Here is a 21,554-nt window from a genome sequence, read left to right as displayed (position 1 = left end):
CGTCGTTGTTTTTCAAAGGGCTACTGCCGCCCTAGCGGTAGTACCGCTCTTTGGAGCGGTAGTACCGCTCGGTGCGGGGTGTGAGCATAACGGTTGGATTTTTCCCCACCTATAAAAGGGGGTCTTCTTCCCCAATGAACCTTATCTCTTGAGCTCGTGTTCTTCCCCCATTGTTGACCTTCTTCGAGCTTGCTAACTCTCAATCCCTTCATGGATTCTTGCTAGTTTTTGAGGGAAAAGAGAGAGGAGATCTAGATCCACATTTCCACCTATCACTTTCTCCTCTATGTGAGGGGAACCCCTTGGATCTAGATCTTGGAGTTCTTGGTGTTCTCCTTCTTGTTCTTCCTCTCATTTTCCTCCCTAGCATTAGTTGCTTTGGTGGGATTTGGGAGAGGAGGACTTGGGCACTCCGTGTGCCCTTGCCATTGCATTTGGTGCATCGGTTTGAGTTCTCCACGTGATACGTGAAAGTTACAAGTTGAGAAGCTTATTACTCTTGGGTGCTTGGTACCCTTGAGCTTGTTCCTCTTGGGTGCTTGGGCGCCCTAGACGGTTGGTGGTGTTCAGAGCTTAATCATTGTGGTGTAAAGCTCCGGGCAAGCGTCGGGGTCTCCAATTAGGTTGTGGAGATCGCCCCGAGCAATTTGACGGGTACCGGTGACCGCCCCCAAGGGTTGCCAAAGTGTACGGGTTCGGTGACCGCCCCCAAGGGTTGCCATTTGTACGGGTTCAGTGACCGCCCTCAAGGGTCCCTTAGTGGAATCACGGCATCTTGCATTGTGCGAGGGCGTGAGGAGATTACGGTGGCCCTAGTGGCTTCTTGGGGAGCATTGTGCCTCCACACCGCTCCAAACGGAGATTAGCATCCGCAAGGGTGTGAACTTTGGGATACATCATCGTCTCCGCGTGCCTCGGTTATCTCTTACCCGAGCCCTTTACTTATGCACTTTACTTTGTGATAGCCATATTGTTTCTTGTCATATGTCTTGCTATCACGTAGTAGTTTATCTTGCTTAGCATAAGTTGTTGGTGCACATAGGTGAGCCTAGTTGTTGTAGGTTTTGTGCTTGACAAATCAACCGGTAGGTTTATTCCGCATTTGTTCAAGCCTAAACCGTAATTTTTTAAAGCGCCTATTCACCCCCCCTCTAGGCGACATCCTCGTTCTTTGAATTGGTATCAGAGCCTCTTCTCTCTTTATTGGGCTTTAGCGCCTAGAGAGTAAGGATGCCAACTAGGGGTTTAGGATTCTCTAACACTCTTAGTTTCGATGGCACAAATTTTGATGTTTCGTTGATTCGCATGCTTAATCTCTTTAGGGTCATGGACCCAAATTTAGAGCGAATTGTAGATATGGGTTTTTCTCCTCCAAAGGATCCCCAAAGATTATCTTTAGAGGATGAGAAAAACTCTTATCACAATGCTCAAGCTTCTAATGTGGTTTTCGATGCTTTGAGCAATGTAGTTATATTTCAACTCATGCCGTTCCGGGATGCTCATGAGTTGTGGACAAAGCTTCAAGATAAATATGGTGTGTCCAAGTTTTGTAAGGATGATTGTTCTCCCTCCACCTCCGGCCGTGTTGCGTTCTCAACTTCTTCTACTTCACCTACATGTGGTTTGCCACAAGGTAATGACATGGTGAGTAGTGGTGTTCATTGCAATGATGATAGTGGGCTTATTGTTGATAATCCTTCATCACTTTCTTATTTCAATGCTTCATCTCTGGACTTTAGCACTTTGAGCACTCCAAATGTTCCACATGCTTGTGTTAATAGTCCTTGCATATCATGTAGAAATTGCTTGACTAAATCTCATGATTATATGCTTGCTATATCTTGTTGCCATGATAAAAATGCATGCATTTCCTCGAGTTGTTGTGCCAACAATGTAGAGGAAACCCAACACTCCATGGAACAAGATGTGGTCTTGAATGGTGCTTCAAGGGATCCTACATCATCATCTATTGCTTTTTGCCTTATGGCCAAGGCTTCAAAGATATCTCCCACCTTGAATACCAATATATCTTGTGATGATGATGTCGATTATGATGAAGAGAATGATGATGTTGCCTCCTTAAAAATTAAGGGGGAAATGATTTTTAAAGCTCTTCTTAAGAATAAAATTGCTTGCTCCAACTTCATGGAAATCATGTCTATTGCTATTGAGGGCAAGAAATATATTGATGAGTTGGAATCTCGTCTTGAGGAGCATGAGGTCACCATTGATAAAATGGAAAGTCATGAGCGTAATTACGCTAATGAGATTGCAGACCTCTCTCAAGCTCTTGAACTTGAACAAACCACCAAGGAATCTCTTGAGGAGACTTTTGCTCGAGAATTATCTAGAGTGAAGGAATCTCATGATAGAGCTCTTGAGGTGGCCAATGTTTTTGAAACTAAAAATTCTAAGCTTGAAGTTGCTCATGCTAGACTCCTTAGGGATTTTGAGCACCTCGAAAATGGCTCAAGGGTCATCAAGGGTGAGCTCATCAAACTCACCGAGCCCATGCACAACTTAAAGCTTCATATTCAAAAGAGCTTGTAAAGTTGCCTTCTCCTCTTGCTATTATTGATGATGCTTGTGCTACTAACTCTATTACTTGTGAGGCATCCATTTTGAAGGAGAATGTTGAGCTTCGGGCTCAACTTGAGTTGCTATCTAGCAATTATGAGAAATTGGAGGAAAGCCATGAAAAGCTCTCAAGCTCTCATGATGATCTTCTAATATCTCATAATGTGCTAAAGATAGCTCATGAGTCCATGATTGCTAAGGTAACATCTAGTGAGCCTCATGTGGATACTAGCACTACTTCTAGTCAAAATGCTATATTGCCATGTGCTAGTCCTTGTAATTCATCTACTCACAATGTTAGTACATCTTGTGATGAATTGCTTTCCTTGCCTTGTTACTCTAACGATGAAGCTTATACTTCCTCTAGTACTTGTGTTGAGACTAACCATGTAGAGGAAATCAAAGAGCTCAAGGCCCAAGTCACTTCTTTGAAGAAAGACTTGGAAAAGAGTCATGAAGGGAAATTTACACTCAACAACATCTTGAGAGTGCAAAAATCCCCCAACAACAAAGTTGGACTTGGATTCAACTCCAATAAGAATAAGAAGTCCATGAGCAACAAGAAGAAGGGCCAAAAACAAGTCAAGAATTCGGCCAAGATTGTTTGCTTCAAGTGCAAAATTGAAGGGCATCATGTTAGATCTTGCTCTTTGAAGAAGAAGGCCATTAGTGACAAGCAACAAGGGAAGCAGCCACAAGTTCACTCTCATGCTCAACCTCAAGTTGAAGAAAGGCCTCTTCCCAAGAAAAATCAAGCTAATGGTTCTCAAGTTGAGAAATCAAGTGAGAAGAAAGTGAAGAGTAGACGTTGCTACCTATGTCGTGAGAAAGGTCACCTCGCTTCTTCATGCACTAGTGGTAACTTATCCAACACAATTATTATTGATGATATCTATTCTCTTGGGAAGGATAAGGTTGGCAATGTGTTTGCCAAATTTGTTGGTACTCAAAGTGGTGTCAAGAAAAGAACCATTTGGGTAGCCAAGCCTATTGTGACTAATCTCTTAGGATCCAACTTGGTTGGGGACCAACTAGCTCAAACTTGATCAATAGGTGTTGTTGGAGGGCATTGGAGACTTGGCTACATTATGAAGAATTAAAGGGACTTCATCATTCTTATTGTCTCAAGCCAAGTCATTCGGATTATCAAGTTTCTATCTTATATCCAATGTTCCTCCTTGCGGTAACTCGTGCTTAAAGTGTTTACATTGATAGTTACTTGCCCCTTTGCATGTTTGGTTTCGTTCCTTGCATGTGTTTGTATATGTTGTGCTTCCAACTTGATTATCTTGAGCAATCAAGTATGTGTGTGTTGGTTTGCACATCATGTACGTGTGTGTCATGCGTTGAGCCTTTTGCATCTTGTTTATTTCTTAGTTGGCTCTTGTGAGAGATTAATGGAATATCCCATTATGGGGGAGTGATGTGCTTTGTGCACCTCACAATCCTATAAATGTGTGTACATGAGTAATACCATCTAGTATTGATATTTCAAGATTATCTAGTCGTTATGTGGTATGTCTTCTCATATGAAATTCAAATTCTAAATAGTCCATTAATTATCTCTTGTTGGATCCTTTTATTTGCCTCTTGTTTATCCTTAATTGGTATCACACTATGGGGGAGCAATATGCTATCTGTATATTACTAGCCTAGAAAATGTGTACATTTGAGATATTGTCACCTGGAGTTGATATTGTAAATTATCTTGTTCCTAGGTGGCATGTTAGCTCTACAAGTTGCAATTTGCTTGTATTTGGTGTGAAGATGATGTTGGATATCCTTGCTATCTACCAATGGGAATTATTTCCAAATACTTCTTGTCTTATGAAAATTGGTACTCACTTATGTGTGGTAGAAATTATTGATCATCTTTACATGGGCCTTTACTTTTATTTGCCTTATCTCGTGCCTAGGATTGTGTCAACTCCCATTGTATTCCATACCACTTGTGGATCTTGTTATTTCCTTGAGTTTGTCTAGTGTTTGTATAGATATAGTGAAAGTGGTGATCCCATCTTGTGCTTTTTGTATTCAAATGCAAATTCTCTATAATGCATAATGCTTGGGGGAGCTATCCTATTCTTCTTAGAACACTCACCTTGTGATCCTTATCAAGTGTGTGTTGGTGGAATGCAAACCGTTTCTTTTTGGTACTTTGTGCCATCATGAAACTTTGTAGAGCACTTGGTTTGTTTGGAACCATTCTCTCTTTTGGGAGTTTGACATCTTTCTTTTTGCGTGCATTATTGGATATCTCATTCCTTGATGTATCTTTCATTTGATATCCTCCAAGTGTTGATTTATTCATTTGGTGTCTCTTCTTCACTTGGTATTTCTTTGTCATTTGGTATTGGTTCTTGAAAGTCTTGAGCATGCATATTAACTTCATGTAGTCTCTTTGGCATGCTTTGTTTCTTTAACCCAATATATAGGGGAAACTCCACCAAGTCTCAAATTGTATGAGATGTGCATGAAATTCATTTTCATATCTATATGCACATATTTATGTGGAATTCGTCCTATGTATATTGGAGTTTCTAACTCTTTGGTCCCAATGAGTTTGGGTACCATTTTGTTTGTGTTGTTGTTCTAGGAACAATTGGAGATGCATTGGATGCTCGGCTCACTCACAAGGAAGGTGGTGTCACCATGTGCTTATTGGAGTCAAGCTAGGATGCTCAATGAACTACTATCTACTACCTTCAATTGGTTTCTTTTACATCCCTCCAATGATATCTCGGTAACAAGTATCTATTCATGCATTCTTTTCTTGCATTCAACCTTGTGTAGGTTGCATCTTGGCATGATATTCATTCCATCTTGTGATACTTGTTTCCTTTCTCAAAGCATCTCAACGATGATCTCATGTTGCTAGTTGTGATGTCTTTGATGGGTGTGTGGTAGGAATTCATTTATACTATAAGACCATATCTAGCCATGTGCTATGCTTCCAAGCAAATATCTTATTGGTATATGTATGACTTCCTTTTGGATATCTTGTTCCTTCGTGTTGTAACTATTTCGGGTGTACATCCTTCTTTGTAGATATATATCATCATGATTTCGTCTACCTAGAACCTTATACACTTGAAAGAAATTACATCTCTAGATGATATCCTTTCTTTCACGTCCACCTTGTCTTTCTTATGTTATTTCTTTGGTGGCTCCGTGAAAGCTTTTGACTTCAGTGCGTGTCTTATCTCGTTGCATCTTGATGCACTCTTGTGTGGTGAGGATTATTTTCCTCATGCTTATCTCTATGAGACTTTTGCCATCTTAATTGATATCCCTCGTCTTGATGAGGCTTTCATCTTCTATCTTCACCATGGGTTGTCGCAAGCTTTGTTGTTATCTTTTTAGTGTGCTTGTGAACCCATTTGCTAGTGGGTGTGTGTGGGAAGCAATGTCATGCACCGTGTATCTCATTTATCCAAGACTATGTTGATGCTTAATGCTCATCCTTATTTTAGTCTTCGCAAGTGCTTTGCCATGACTCACACACATCATGTTGGTTGAGCCTATTCTTAAGTTGCCTCTTTTACATGTTGCTCAACCATGTGTTTGTTGCAAGTGCTAGGCTTTGTTTCCTATATTCCCACTTACACTTGTTGTGAGTTTCTATTGATTTTGGGGGAGCTATGATCCTATTTTGTGCACTTGGTATCCTAATACAAAAAAATTCTTATGTGTGCACAAATAATGGGGAGATTCTCTAGTTTCTTTAGATCACTCCTTTGCTCTTATCATAATATCCTTTATTCATGTGGCACGTAGGATCATTGATCTAGTTGGTTCAATTGGTATCTTTTGATAGCTTGCTTCAATTGGTATCTTTTGATTGCTTGATTCCTTGTTTCTCTCTTTGTTATGTCTTTGTGGCATATCATTCTTTTGTAATCTTTGGGCCTCAATATAGTTTGTCTTCCTCCAAGTATTTACTGTTGGATATGTGTATTGCATTCCACTCTCTTGTTGAGAAATACACAATTTATGGAGGACCACAATTTATATTGGCCTTCTAAGCTTTTCGCCCATTTTGGCAATCGATGCCAATGGGGGAGTGATACGTCCATTTTGCATCATGCTTTTATATCGATATTTATTGCATTATGGGCTGTTATTACACTTTATGTCACAATACTTATGCCTATTCTCTCTTATTTTACAAGGTTTACATAAGGAGGGAGAATGCCGGCAGCTGGAATTCCGGGCTGGAAAAGGAGCAAATATTAGAGACCTATTCTGCACAACTCCAAAAGTCCTGAAACTCCACGAAAGTTATTTTTGGAAATAATAAAAAAATACTGAGTGGAAGAAATACGTCAGGGGGGCCTCCACCTGTCCACGAGGGTGGGGGCGCGCCCTACCCCCTGGGCGCGCCCCCTGCCTCGTGGGCCCCCTGTTGGCCCTCCGGTGCCCATCTTCTGCTATATGAAGTCTTTTGTCCGAAGAAAAATCATAAGCAAGCTTTCGGGACGAGACTCCGCCGCCACGAGGCGCAACCTTGGCGGAACCAATCTAGGGCTCCGGCAGAGTTGTTCTGCCGGGGACACTTCCCTCCGGGAGGGAAAATCATCGCCATCGTCATCACCAACGCTCCTCTCATCGGGAGAGGGCAATCTCCATCAACATCTTCACCAGCACCATCTCCTCTCAAACCCTTGTTCATCTCTTGTATCCAATTCTTGTCTCCAAGTCTGGGATTGGTACCTGTAGGTTACTAGTAGTGTTGATTACTCCTTGTGGTTAGTTGGTTTATTTGGTGGAAGATTATATGTTCAGATCCTATATGCATATTAATACTCCTCTGATTATGAACATGAATATGCTTTGTGAGTAGTTATGTTTGTTCCTGAGGACATGGGAGAAGTCTTGCTATTAGTAGTCATGTGAATTTGGTATTCGATATTTTGATGAGATGTATGTTGTCTCTCCTCTAGTGGTGTTATGTGAACGTCGACTACATGACACTTCACCATTATTTGGGCCTAGAGGAAGGCATTGGGAAGTAATAAGTAGATGATGGGTTGCTAGAGTGACAGAAGCTTAAACCCTAGTTTATGCGTTGCTTCGTAAGGGGCTGATTTGGATCCATATGTTTCATGCTATGGTTAGGTTTACCTTAATACTTTTGTTGTAGTTGCGGATGCTTGCAATAGAGGTTAATCATAAGTGGGATGCTTGTCCAAGTAAGGGCAGCACCCAAGCACCGGTCCACCCACATATCAAATTATCAAAGTGCCCCCGCCCATGCCGGCTGGCGGCGCTCAGACCAGTCAGCCTGAGGCGCCGCAAGTGCCGCCAGTCGGTGGCGAGCTGGTGGTGGGCCCGACTCCCGCGGTCCGCACTCTGGGGCGCCGTCGTGCGGATTATTTAAGCTTGCAGGTATACCCGGTGATTTTATTAAGAAGAAGGTCTTCCCTTTATCTTTGGAGGGAGATGCATTGACATGGTATAGGCTATGTGATGATACGGGATCATGGGACTACAAACGATTGAAATTGGAATTTCATCAGAAATTTTATCCTATGCATCTTGTTCATCGTGATCGCAATTATATATATAATTTTTGGCCTCGCGAAGGAGAAAGCATCGCTCAAGCTTGGGGGAGGCTTAAATCAATGTTATATTCATGCCCCAATCATGAGCTCCCGAGAGAAATAATTATTCAAAGTTTTTATGCTCGGCTTTCTGATAACAATCGCACCATGCTCGATACTTCTTGTGCTGGCTCTTTTATGATGAAGACTATTGAATTCAAATGGGATTTATTGGATAGAATTAAACGCAACTCTGAAGATTGGGATCTCGACGAAGGTAAGGAGTCAGGTATGACACCTAAGTTTGATTGTGTTAAATCTTTTATGGATACCGATGTTTTCCGTAAATTTAGCACTAAATATGGCCTTGACTCTGAGATAGTAGCCTGTTTCTATGAATCTTTCGCTACTTATGTTGATCTTCCCAAGGAGAAGTGGTTTAAATATCATCCTCCCATAGAAGTAAAAGTAGCTGCACCTATTAAAGTTGAAGAAAAGACTATCACTTATAATGATCCTATTGTTCCTACTACTTATGTTGAGAAACCACCTTTCCCTGTTAGAATAAAGGATCATACTAAAGCTTCAACTGTGGTTCATAAAAGCAATATTATAACTTATTCACCTCCTGAGCAAATTAAAGTTGAACCTAATGTTGCTATTGTTAAAGATCTCTTGTCTGATAATATTGATGGGCATGCTATTCATTTCTGTGATGAAACTGCTAGAATTGCCAAACCTTGTGCTAAATATAAACATAGACCTGTGGTAGGCATGCCTGTTATTTCTGTTAAAATAGGAGATCATTGTTATCATGGCTTATGTGATATGGGTGCTAGTGCTAGTGCAATACCTATCGACTTATACAACGAAATTAAGCATGATATTGCACCGACTGAGTTAGAAGATATTGATGTCACAATTAAACTTGCCAACAGAGATACTATTTCACCAATGGGAATTGTTAGAGATGTTGAAGTCTTGTGTGGGAAAACTAAATATCCTGCTGATTTTCTTGTTCTTGGTTCCCCACAAGATAGTTTTTGTCCCATTATATTTGGTAGACCTTTCTTGAACACTGTTAATGCTAAGATAGACTGCAAAAAGGATGTTGTTACTATTGGTTTGGGTGATATGTCTCATGAGTTTAATTTCTCTAAATTTCGTAGACAACACCGTGAAGAGGAATTGCCTAGTAAGGATGAAATTATTGGTCTTGCTTCTATTGCCATGCCTCCTAGTGATCCTTTAGAACAATATTTGATGGACCATGAAAATGATATGTTTATGAATGAAAGAAGGGAAATAGATGAAGTATTCTTTAAACAGGAACCCATCCTGAAACACAACTTGCCTGTTGAAATCCTAGGGGATCCTCCTCCACCCAAGGGTGATCCCGTGTTTGAGCTCAAACCGTTACCTGATACTCTTAAATATGCTTATCTTGATGAGAAAAAGATATATCCTATTATTATTAGTGCTAACCTTTCAGAGCATGAAGAAGAGAGATTATTGAAAACTCTCAAGAAGCACCGTGCTGCTATTGGATATACTCTTGATGATCTTAAGGGCATTAGTCCCACTCTATGTCAACACAAAATAAATTTGGAGGAAGACGCCAAACCAGTTCGTGATCATCAACGACGGCTGAATCCTAAGATGAAGGAAGTGGTAAGGAAAGAAATACTAAAGCTCCTTGAGGCAGGTATAATTTATCCCCTTGCTGATAGTTAGTGGGTAAGTCCTGTCCATTGTGTTCCTAAAAAGGGAGGTATTACCGTCGTTCCTAATGATAAAGATGAGTTGATCCCGCAAAGAATTATTACAGGTTATAGGATGGTAATTGCTTTCCGCAAATTAAATAAGGCTACTAAAAAAGATCATTACCCCTTACCTTTTATCGATCAAATGCTAGAAAGATTATCCAAACATACACATTTTTGCTTTCTAGATGGTTATTCTGGTTTCTCTCAAATACCTGTGACAGCCAATGATCAATCAAAGACTACTTTTACTTGCCCTTTTGGTACTTTTGCTTATAGACGTGTGCCTTTTGGTTTATATAATGCACCTGCTACCTTTCAAAGATGCATGATGGCTATATTCTCTGACTTTTGTGAAAAGATTTGTGAGGTTTTTATGGACGCTTTTTCCGTCTATGGATCCTCTTTTGATGATTGCCTGAGCAATCTTGATCGAGTTTTGCAGAGATGTGAAGAAACTAATCTTGTCCTGAATTGGGAAAAGTGCCACTTTATGGTTAATGGAGGTATTGTTTTGGGGCATAAAGTTTCTGAAAGAGGTATTGAGGTTGATAAAGCCAAGGTTGATGCTATTGAAAAGATGCCATGTCCCAAGGACATCAAAGGTATAAGAAGTTTCCTTGGTCACGCCGGATTTTATAGGAGGTTCATTAAGGACTTCTCAAAAATTTCTCGGCCTCTGACTAATTTATTACAAAAAGATATACCATTTGTCTTTGATGATGATTGTGTAGAAGCATTTGAAATACTTAAGAAAGCATTGATCTCTGCACCTATTGTTCAGCCACCTGATTGGAATTTACCCTTTGAAATCATGTGTGATGCTAGTGATTATGCTGTAGGTGTTGTTCTAGGACAAAGAGTTGATAAGAAATTAAATGTTATCCAATATGCTAGCAAAACTCTAGACAATGCTCAAAGAAATTATGCTACCACTGAAAAAGAATTCTTAGCAGTCGTATTTGCTTGTGATAAGTTCAGACCCTATATTGTCGATTCTAAAGTAACTATTCACACGGATCATGCTGCTATTAAATATCTTATGGAAAAGAAAGACGCTAAACCTAGACTTATTAGATGGGTTCTCTTGCTTCAAGAATTTGATTTGCATATTGTTGATAGAAAAGGAGCTGAGAACCCCGTTGCAGACAACTTGTCTAGGTTAGAAAATGTTCTTGATGAACCACTACCTATTGATGATAGCTTTCTGGATGAACAATTAAATGTCATAAATACTTCTCGAACTACTCCATGGTATGCTGATTATGCTAATTATATTGTTGCTAAATTTATACCACCTAGTTTCACATACCAGCAAAAGAAAAAGTTTTTCTATGATTTGAGACATTACTTTTGGGATGACCCACATCTTTATAAAGAAGGAGTAGATGGTGTTATTAGACGTTGTGTACCTGAGCATGAACAGGAACAGATCCTATGCAAGTGTCACTCCGAGGCTTATGGAGGACACCACGCTGGAGATAGAACTGCACATAAGGTATTGCAATCCGGTTTTTATTGGCCTACTCTCTTCAAGGATGCCCGTAAGTTTGTCTTATCTTGTGATGAATGTCAGAGAATTGGTAATATTAGTAGACGTGAAGAAATGCCTATGAATTATTCACTTGTTATTGAACCATTTGATGTTTGGGGCTTTGATTATATGGGACCTTTTCCTGCCTCTAATGGATATACACATATTTTAGTTGCTATTGATTACGTTACTAAGTGGGTAGAAGCTATTCCAACTAGTAGTGCTGATCATAACACTTCTATTAAGATGCTTAAAGAAGTTATTTTTCCGAGGTTTGGAGTCCCTAGATATTTAATGACTGATGGTGGTTCACATTTTATTCATGGTGCTTTCCGTAAAATGCTTGCTAAGTATGATGTTAATCATAGAATTGCATCTCCTTACCACCCGCAGTCTAGTGATCAAGTAGAATTGAGTAATAGAGAACTTAAGTTAATTTTGCAAAAGACTGTTAATAGATCTAGAAAGAACTGGTCCAAGAAACTTGATGATGCATTATGGGCTTATAGAACTGTATATAAAAATCCTATGGGTATGTCTCCGTATAAAATGGTTTATGGAAAAGCATGTCACTTACCTCTAGAACTAGAACATAAGGCTTATTGGGCCATTAAAGAGCTCAATTATGATTTCAAACTTGCCGGTGAGAAGTGGTTATTTGACATTAGCTCACTTGATGAATGGAGAACCCAAGCTTATGAAAATGCCAAGTTGTTTAAAGAAAAAGTTAAAAGATGGCATGACAAAAGGATACAAAAGCGTGAGTTTAATGTAGGTAATTATGTTTTGCTATACAACTCTCGTTTAAGATTTTTTTGCAGGAAAACTTCTCTCTAAACGGGAAGGTCCTTACGTTATCAAGGAGGTCTATCGTTCCGGTGCCATAAAAATCAACAACTTCGAAGGCACAAATCCGAAGGTGGTGAACGGTCAAAGAATCAAACATTATATCTCCGGTAATCCCTTAAATGTTGAAACCAATGTTATTGAAACCGTAAACCCGGAAGAATACATAAGGGACACTTTCCGGAACGTTTCAGACCCCGAAAAGGCATAGGTATGTGGTACGGTAAGTAAACTGACTCCAAAACAGTTCCAATGCAATTTTTCTCCGTTTTGGAATATTTAGGAAAATAGAAAAATAAGAAGCAGTCCGGGAAGGACACAAGGCCTCCACGAGGGTGGAGGGCGCGCCCTACCCCCCTGGGCGTGCCCCCTGCCTCGTGGGCACCTCGTGCGCTCTCCGGACTCTGTTTTCTTGCACGATACGTATTTTGGTTGGTAAAAATTCATTATATAATCTCCCGAAGGTTTTGACCTCCATATCACGCAAATATCTCCTGTCTTCGTTTCGAGCTATCCTGCTGCAGATTAGAGCAACATGTCGTCCCAGGATTCTGAAGGAGAAAGCTATGTGGCTGATTACCTCAACCTGGGGACATGCATGTGGAGTTCAAAAAGTCAAGCCTCCCTGATAGAGCAAAGAAACTTAAGATCGAGTTTATCCCTTTTCGTCTCTTGCAGGAAAAGAAGCAGGAACTATGCAAAAAGATATTAAGCCTGGAGCAGGAGATTGATGACCCGAGGGATCAAAATTCTGTCATCAAGTGCAATTTAAGGACGAAGCGTACGCCATCAACTAAACCATCACCTTCTTCACTAGCAAAGGAGACATAATCACATGGGTATGGGCACTCCCCTTGGTGACTGCCAAGCTTGGGGGAGGTGCCCCGGTATCGTATCACAACCACATCTCCTTTCTTTACCATTTTTCTTAGTTCGATCCTATTAGTAGTATCTTGATCTAGTAGAATAAAAGTTTTGGTATGATCTAGTTTTCAGTTTTGCTTTATGATCCCTCTATGTAATCGAGTCCATGAGCTTTATAATAAAGATTAGTGTTGAGTTAAGGGCTTGATTATTTTGCCATGATCTTGAGGGAATAAAAGAAAAGAGAAAAGAATAAAAAGATCATATTGATCTTATTGAGAGTGATGACTTCACATAGAAAGAGTATGATGATTAAAAGTTGTTGAGAGTTGGCAAACATAGCTTTGGTCATCGTTGCAATTAATAGGAAGTAATAAAGAAAGAGAGGTTTCACATATAAATATACTATCTTGGACATCTTTTATGATTGGGAGCACTCATTAAAATATGACATGCTAAAGAGTTGATGTTGGACAAGGAAGACAACGTAATGGGTTATGTTTTCTTATATCTGAGATAAAGTATATTGTCATAGATCATCCAACATGTTGAGCTTGCCTTTCCCCCTCATCCTAGCCAAATTCTTTGCACCAAGTAGAGATACTACTTGTGCCTCCAAAAACCCTTAAACCAGTTTTTGCCATGAGAGTCCACCATATCTACCTATGGATTGAGTAAGATCCTTCAAGTAAGTTGTCATCGGTGCAAGCAATAAAAATTGCTCTCTAAATACGTATGATTGATTGGTGTGGAGGAAATAAGCTTTATACGATCTTGTGATGTGGAAGAAATAAAAGCGACGGACTGCATAATAAAGGTTCATATCACAAGTGGCAATATAAAGTGACGTTCTTTCGCATTAAGATTTTGTGCATCCAACCCTTAAAGCGCATGGCAACCTCTGCTTCCCTCTGCGAAGGGCCTATCTTTTATTATTATCTTCTACCTTATGAAAGAGTCATGGTGATATTCACCTTTCCCTTTTACATTTTATCCTTTGGCAAGCATAGGGTGTTGGAAAGATCCTGATAAATATATCTAATTGGATGTAGGGTAGCATGAGTTATTATTGTTGACGTTACCCTTGAGGTAAAAGGTTGGGAGGCGAAACTATAAGCCCCTATCTTTCTCTGTGTCCGATTAAAACTCCGTAACCACAAGTATTGCGTGAGTGTTAGCAATTATGAAAGACTAAATGATAGTTGAGTATGTGGACTTGCTAGAAAGCTCTGACGTAGACTCTTTCTGATGTTATGATAAATTCCAATTGCTTCAATGACTGAGATTATAGTTTGTTAGTTCTCAATAAAGTTTCTGATTCATACTTTGCATTGTGAATAGATTATTACTTGAGCATAAGAAATCATATGATAATATCCATATATGTTGCTGTTATGAGAATAATCATTATGCCCTCATGTCTGTATTTTATTTTATCGACACCTCTACCTCTAAACATGTGGACATATTTATCGTTACCGGCTTCCGCTTGAGGACAAGCGAGGTCTAAGATTGGGGGAGTTGATACATCCATTTTGCATCATGCTTTTATATCGAGATTTATTGCATTATGGGCTGTTATTACACTTTATGTCATAATACTTATGCCTATTCTCTCTTATTTTACAAGGTTTACATAAGGAGGGAGAATGCCGGCAGTTGGAATTCTGGGCTGGAAAAGGAGCAAATATTAGAGACCTATTCTGCACAACTCCAAAAGTCCTGAAACTCCACGAAAGTTATTTTTGGAAATAATAAAAAATACTGAGCGGAAGAAATACGTCAGGGGGGCCTCCACCTATCCACGAGGGTGGGGGCGCGCCCTACCCCCTGGGCGCGCCCCCTGCCTCGTGGGCCCCCTGTTGGCCCTCCGGTGCCCATCTTCTGCTATATGAAGTCTTTCGGCCGAAGAAAAATCATAAGCAAGCTTTCGGGACGAGACTCCGCTGCCACGAGGCGGAACCTTGGCGGAACCAATCTAGGGCTCCGGCAGAGTTGTTCTGCCGGGGACACTTCCCTCCGGGAGGGGGAAACCATCGCCATCGTCATCACCAATGCTCCTCTCATCGGGAGAGGGCAATCTCCATCAACATCTTCACCAGCACCATCTCCTCTCAAACCCTAGTTCATCTCTTGTATCCAATTCTTGTCTCCAAGTCTGGGATTGGTACCTGTAGGTTACTAGTAGTGTTGATTACTCCTTGTAGTTGATGCTAGTTGGTTTATTTGGTGGAAGATCATATGTTCAGATCCTATATGCATATTAATACTCCTCTGATTATGAACATGAATATGCTTTGTGAGTAGTTACGTTTGTTCCTGAGGACATGGGAGAAGTCTTGCTATTAGTAGTCATGTGAATTTGGTATTCGTTCGATATTTTGATGAGATGTATGTTGTCTATCCTCTAGTGGCGTTATGTGAACGTCGACTACATGACACTTCACCATTATTTGGGCCTAGAGGAAGGCATTGGGAAGTAATAGGTAGATGATGGGTTGCTAGAGTGACAGAAGCTTAAACCCTAGTTTATGCGTTGCTTCGTAAGGGGCTGATTTGGATCCATATGTTTCATGCTATGGTTAGGTTTACCTTAATACTTTTCTTGTAGTTGCGGATGCTTGCAATAGAGGTTAATCATAAGTGGGATGCTAGTTCAAGTAAGAACAGCACCCAAGCACCGGTCCACCTACATATCAAATTATCAAAGTACCGAACGCGAATCATATGAATGTGATGAAAACTAGCATGACGATAATTCCCATGTGTCCTCGGGAGCGCTTTTCTCTATATAAGAGTTTGTCCAGACTTGTCCTTTGCTACAAAAAGGATTGGGCCACCTTGCTGCACTTTATTTACTTTTGTTACTTGTTGCTCGTTACAAATTATCCTATCACAAAACTATCTGTTATCTATTATTTCAGTGCTTGCAGAGAATACCTTGCTGAAAACCGCTTATCATTTCCTTCTGCTCCTTGTTGGGTTTGACACTCTTACTTATCGAAAGGACTACGATAGATCCCCTATACTTGTGGGTCATCAGGGAGAAGTTTCAGAGAGTTTTGTGGAGAAGCTTTGGTTTCTGTTTCCTTAGCATTTGCATCTCATTCGCATGCATTATTGGTTGCTGAATTGCATGGTGATGCATAATTCCTTATATAAACTCTCTTGAAAGTGATTGTCGTCAATTACCAAAATGGGGGAGATTGAAAGGACATGCGGTGCCCCCATGTGTGGTTTTGGTAATTGATGACATTCTGTATGGACTAATGGTTGCATTGAGTTATGTTTGAAGGATTTGTCCATAGGCATTTCTTGAAGTCCATGTGTTGGTTTCAAGGAGTTTATGAGTTGACCAAGGTGCTATTAAGGAATTATCCAAAGATTGGTCATGTGAGTGTTGAGCTTATTGCAAGCATGTCTTGAAGAAGAAGATTGTGTGATCATTCATGCTTACCTTCAAGGCATCATCCAAATGAAGAGAGTTGGAAAGGTTCAAGGTTGATCAAGACTAAGTCAAGAGTGAATCAAGTTGACCAACTCACAAAGCGTAGAAGATGTACCGAGAGGGATCAAGTGATCCCATGGTATGGTAAGCATTGTCAATTACGCTTTGTGTACTAACCCATGGTCTTCGTGAGAGTTCTTTGTGGGGTTAGGTTGCGGTGTGCACGTTCAAGTGATGCATCACGAAGAGATCAAGTGCTTGAAGCTTTCCATCCATTGTGGTGACAATGGACTTGTGAAGATGTGCCAAAGAGTGGCTCACCCATAGTGGAGTATGGGGGAGCAATCTACTAGTCTTCACCGAGCCAACGCAATCAAGAAAGGTGGTCCAACTTGAGGAAGTCAAGATCGTCTACATCTAGCTCAAGTGGACTTTGTGCAAGGCAAAGGTTTGCCCTTGATAGGTTTTCTATTTTACCCGTCTCATGGTGGTAGTTGGGAGACCGGGTTATAGGATCGATTGTCTGACTATCAAGGGGGCTCTTGATGAGTAGCTTGATCGTATCGCAGAGAGCTCAAACCATTGCATCCTTGCATCATCTTTCTTGGTTCTTGTTTGGTTCTCTTTGTGCATCTTAGAGCTTATGGTCATCTTCTTGACAAGCTCAAGTTCATCGAAAACGGAGTTCACAAGCTTCTTCTATTGCGTTTTCGGTGTTGGAGTTTTACCGGTCTTTTTCGAGGAAGGGTTCTCACCATTTTCTTTTGGGCCTTTTCTAATTTGCTTATTATTGTTATTTCTATCAAGATTGTGTTAGCCCTTGTCGCTAGCTTTCCAACAAACTTGGTTTCGTTGAATTCGGAGTCCGTTTGCAGAAGTTGTGGCAGTTTTGGTATTCTGAAAAGGCTGCAGCGGTACTACCTCGGACAGGAGTGGATGTAATTTTTTACTACCACTCCAGAGCGGTACTACCGCGGCTACTACAGCGGTAGTACCGCTCCGGACCAAAAACTCGTCCCAAGTCCATCGGAAGTAGGCACAGATGTATTTTTTTAGTACCGTGAGGACAAGCGGTAGTACCGGGAGGACGGTTCTTCTGGCCTTTTGCCTCCGCGTTGTTGTTTTTCAAAGGGCTACTGCCGCCCTAGCGGTAGTACCGCTCCTTGGAGCGGTAGTACCGCTTGGTGCGGGGTGTGAGCATAACGGTTGGATTTTTCCCCACCTATAAAAGGGGGTCTTCTTCCCCAATGAACCTGATCTCTTGAGCTCGTGTTCTTCCCCCATTGTTGACCTTCTTCGAGCTTGCTAACTCTCAATCCCTTCATGGATTCTTGCTAGTTTTTGAGGGAAAAGAGAGAGGAGATCTAGATCCACATTCCACCAATCACTTTCTCCTCTATGTGAGGTGAACCCCTTGGATCTAGATCTTGGAGTTCTTGGTGTTCTCCTTCTTGTTCTTCCTCTCATTTTCCTCCCTAGCATTAGTTGCTTTGGTGGGATTTTGGAGAGGAGGACTTGGGCACTCAGTGTGCCCTTGCCATTGCATTTGGTGCAGCGGTTTGAGTTCTCCACATGATACGTGGAAGTTGCAAGTTCAGAAGCTTATTACTCTTGGGTGCTTGGTACCCTTGAGCTTGTTCCTCTTGGGTGCTTGGGCGCCCTAGACGGTTGGTGGTGTTCAGAGCTTAATCATTGTGGTGTAAAGCTCCGGGCAAGCGTCGGGGTCTCCAATTAGGTTGTGGAGATCGCCCCGAGCAATTTGACGGGTACCGGTGACCGCCCCCAAGGGTTGCCAAAGTGTACGGGTTCGGTGACCGCCCCCAAGGGTTGCCATTTGTACGGGTTCGGTGACCGCCCTCAAGGGTCCCTTAGTGGAATCACGACATCTTGCATTGTGCGAGGGCGTGAGGAGATTACGGTGGCCCTAGTGGCTTCTTGGGGAGCATTGTGCCTCCACACCGCTCCAAACGGAGATTAGCATCCGCAAGGGTGTGAACTTCGGGATACATCGTCGTCTCCCCGTGCCTCGGTTATCTCTTACCCGAGCCCTTTACTTATGCACTTTACTTTGTGATAGCCATATTGTTTCTTGTCATATGTCTTGCTATCACCTAGTAGTTTATCTTGCTTAGCATAAGTTGTTGGTGCACATAGGTGAGCCTAGTTGTTGTAGGTTTTGTGCTTGACAAATTAACCGCTAGGTTTATTCCGCATTTGTTCAAGCCTAAACCGTAATTATTTAAAGCGCCTATTCACCCCCCCTCTAGGCGACATCCTCGTTCTTTCACCTGATGGGGTTTGTTTGATTCCTAGGATTAGAATCCATCTGAATGTTTCCTATGGGTCACTTTGTACTATATTCCAAATGAAAATTTTCATTGAGTCTAGACTCTTGGAAATTGAATTTATATCTATGACAACTATGACATGCACCTACCACTCATTTTTTTGCATGTTTTCCTTTTGGTTCAATCAAAGAACTTCCATTCCTTATTCATATGTTTTCAATTCTTGTAGGAAACAACATGTATTGACATCCAATTCCCACATTTTTGTAGTCATGACCTTTGGGTATTCCTTGAATCAAAGAGGTTCATAACTTCTTGATCATTGAGGGATCTATGGTATGTACTAAATAGAAACTCAGTGTTCCTTTAGGGTGAGAAAATGAAATTCCAGAGATATTTAAGACTATAGTAGACTTGCGTCTACCTTAATATACAGCATCATAAAGTATATTGTGATGCCTTTACATCTACATGAAGTATATTGTGATTGCTTATATATTTGTACCTCATCATCTTCTTCAAAGCAGTTGACAAGATGGATCGTGCAGAATGGTTGTACGTAAAACCATGTTATCGAGTTTGCATCACCATAATGGGGCATGACACCTATTCTTGCATAGCTATCCTTTTCGAATTCAATCAGCCTACATGAGGGGCAAAGAAATGATAAATTAGACACTTGATAATAATTTTGGATTCAAGACTAATTTTGTTATTAGTACTTACAGAGCACCTTTGAGCATCCTTTCCTTGTTGATTGTAAGTGGAGAATCTAAAATAATGTTGTACCTACACTCACAAGTTGATATTTGATTCCATCAATTTTGTTTGTTGGCATGATTAATGTAATGTACCAGAAATTGCATCTTCTTTTGCTAAATCCTTGACTATATTTATGCACACGAATCTTTCTTTTGGTGAATATATCATCTAAGACAACCATTAAATTATAAATAATTTGTTCACATATAAATATAAATGAGGAATTTATCCATCATTCGCTAATATGTATATTGTTTAGGACATTCTTATCCATGCGCAAAAGTTTAAGCCCAAAAACCCATTCCAAAAATTGATGTCCCAAAAACTTTTCCACACTCATGTTTTGCTTGGGAAACTATTTTATAGGCAATATTTCTTCTAGGATGTGAATGAACCAATAAATCCACAAATCATTTTCCCCTGTGGTGGCTCCTACCCAATGTGCATCCTCTGACTCAATCCGTGTCCTCTGCCCCCTCCTAGTCTAAACCATCCGAACTTCTAAATTTGGAAATTGACCTATGGGTGTGCCGCTTCATATCTTGCAATAGTTCTCCCATGTGTTCAGAAGTTATGCAAATGCAACAATGTCTTCTTTCTTGATTTTTCTCTCCGCATTGTTGCAAATGCATTGGTTGTTATGTTACTAATCACAATCCAATGCAGTTGCATCCATTTTTTTCTATGTGTTTGAGGATTAATTTGTGCAATTTGACATTGTTGTGTGTAGAAGGGCTTGAAAGATGGACAATTTCATGGTGGTGTAACGTTGAATGATGACAAAACTTTATTATATGATATTGCCTTCTCGATGATAAATGAGAGTGTCGAAGTGAATGAGCAGATGTGGTTGAGATTGAGTCTCCAACAATCAAGAAGAAACATTCAAGATTTTCCAATTACAAAGTAAAGGAGGATGAGAAATTCTATATGCATGTATGAGTGCCTCTCTTGATGCCTCTATTTTCACTGAACAAATCAAAGACACATTTTAGATGAGGATTCAGGAGTACTATCACCAAACTGTGAAAGGTGAGTCCAACAGAACAGAAATTTCAGTACCACACTATTCAGGTACAATTAAAGATTGTTGGAACTAGTGCTTGGGTCATGTTGATCAAGTGGGTTGTATACCTCCGAGTGATGTGGCACTTAATGTGCATCAAACATGTACTCAAGAACTATACAAGAAATGGAACACGAGGAAGCGACAAAAGCCCTTTACTTTCTCGCATTATGGGGCTATTCAAAGAAATGAGAAATGGCATGCGATGATACTTGGAAGGCAACACAAATGAGGTCAAGATTGATCATATAATCTTCTATCTTTAGGAGGAAGTGAGGGTGATGATGAGGATATGAGAAGAAATCCTAGTCCTAGATCTAGTCCAGATGGGAGGAAAAAAAAGAGGGAGAGGAGAAGTAATGGTGTAGAGATGGGATTTACATGGAAACACTCAAAGGAATGGTAGAGGCAAGGAATGAGTTAGTCGCCAAAAGGAAGCACAGGAAGTTGCCAAGGTGGATGGTGCTCAAAGAGAATCAAGGTTATTTCTATGGCACATATGACAATACTGAGGAGAGGAATGCAAGTGTGGATGAGAAAAATGTGGTTTGAATTTGAATAACAAAATGAATTTTAAATGTTGTTAAAACATATGCGTTAGAAATATAAAGGTTTAAATAAATATTTTATCAAAATGAGATTTATGTACGCAAAATGATGTCAGAAATATCAAGGAAATTATCATCGGGAATTAAGCTTAAGTAATGGATTAGATGCCACCCTCCAAATACCCATGAATTTTTGGAATTAGGTTTTGGAAATGAGTTTTTCGGACTTAAGTTTTTGGATGGGTTAGAGTTACCCTCAAGGTGTTATTGCCACACGGGCACTTTTTTGTCTTTGAAGTGAGTTCTACCACGAAT

The 21,554-nt window shown here is 40.5% G+C and overlaps 1 protein-coding gene across 1 annotated transcript in view; it reads right to left on the bottom strand.

Annotated features, from left to right (window-relative positions):
- LOC109735175 (carotenoid 9,10(9',10')-cleavage dioxygenase 1-like) overlaps window positions 1-21,554 on the bottom strand; it is a gene marked incomplete at its 5' end in the record, with an annotated part of 38,747 nt that overhangs the window by 13,672 nt on the left and 3,521 nt on the right. Inside the window, 2 exons of the mRNA XM_040388194.2 lie at window positions 19,369-19,507; window positions 19,590-19,652. Coding sequence (XP_040244128.2) covers window positions 19,369-19,507; window positions 19,590-19,652 — 202 coding nt within the window. The remainder of the gene's footprint in view (window positions 1-19,368; window positions 19,508-19,589; window positions 19,653-21,554) is intronic.

This window comes from Aegilops tauschii, chromosome 4 (genome assembly GCF_002575655.3).
Source record: "Aegilops tauschii subsp. strangulata cultivar AL8/78 chromosome 4, Aet v6.0, whole genome shotgun sequence".
Lineage (NCBI taxonomy): Eukaryota > Viridiplantae > Streptophyta > Magnoliopsida > Poales > Poaceae > Aegilops > Aegilops tauschii.
This window is presented reverse-complemented; position numbering and strand designations above follow the sequence as displayed.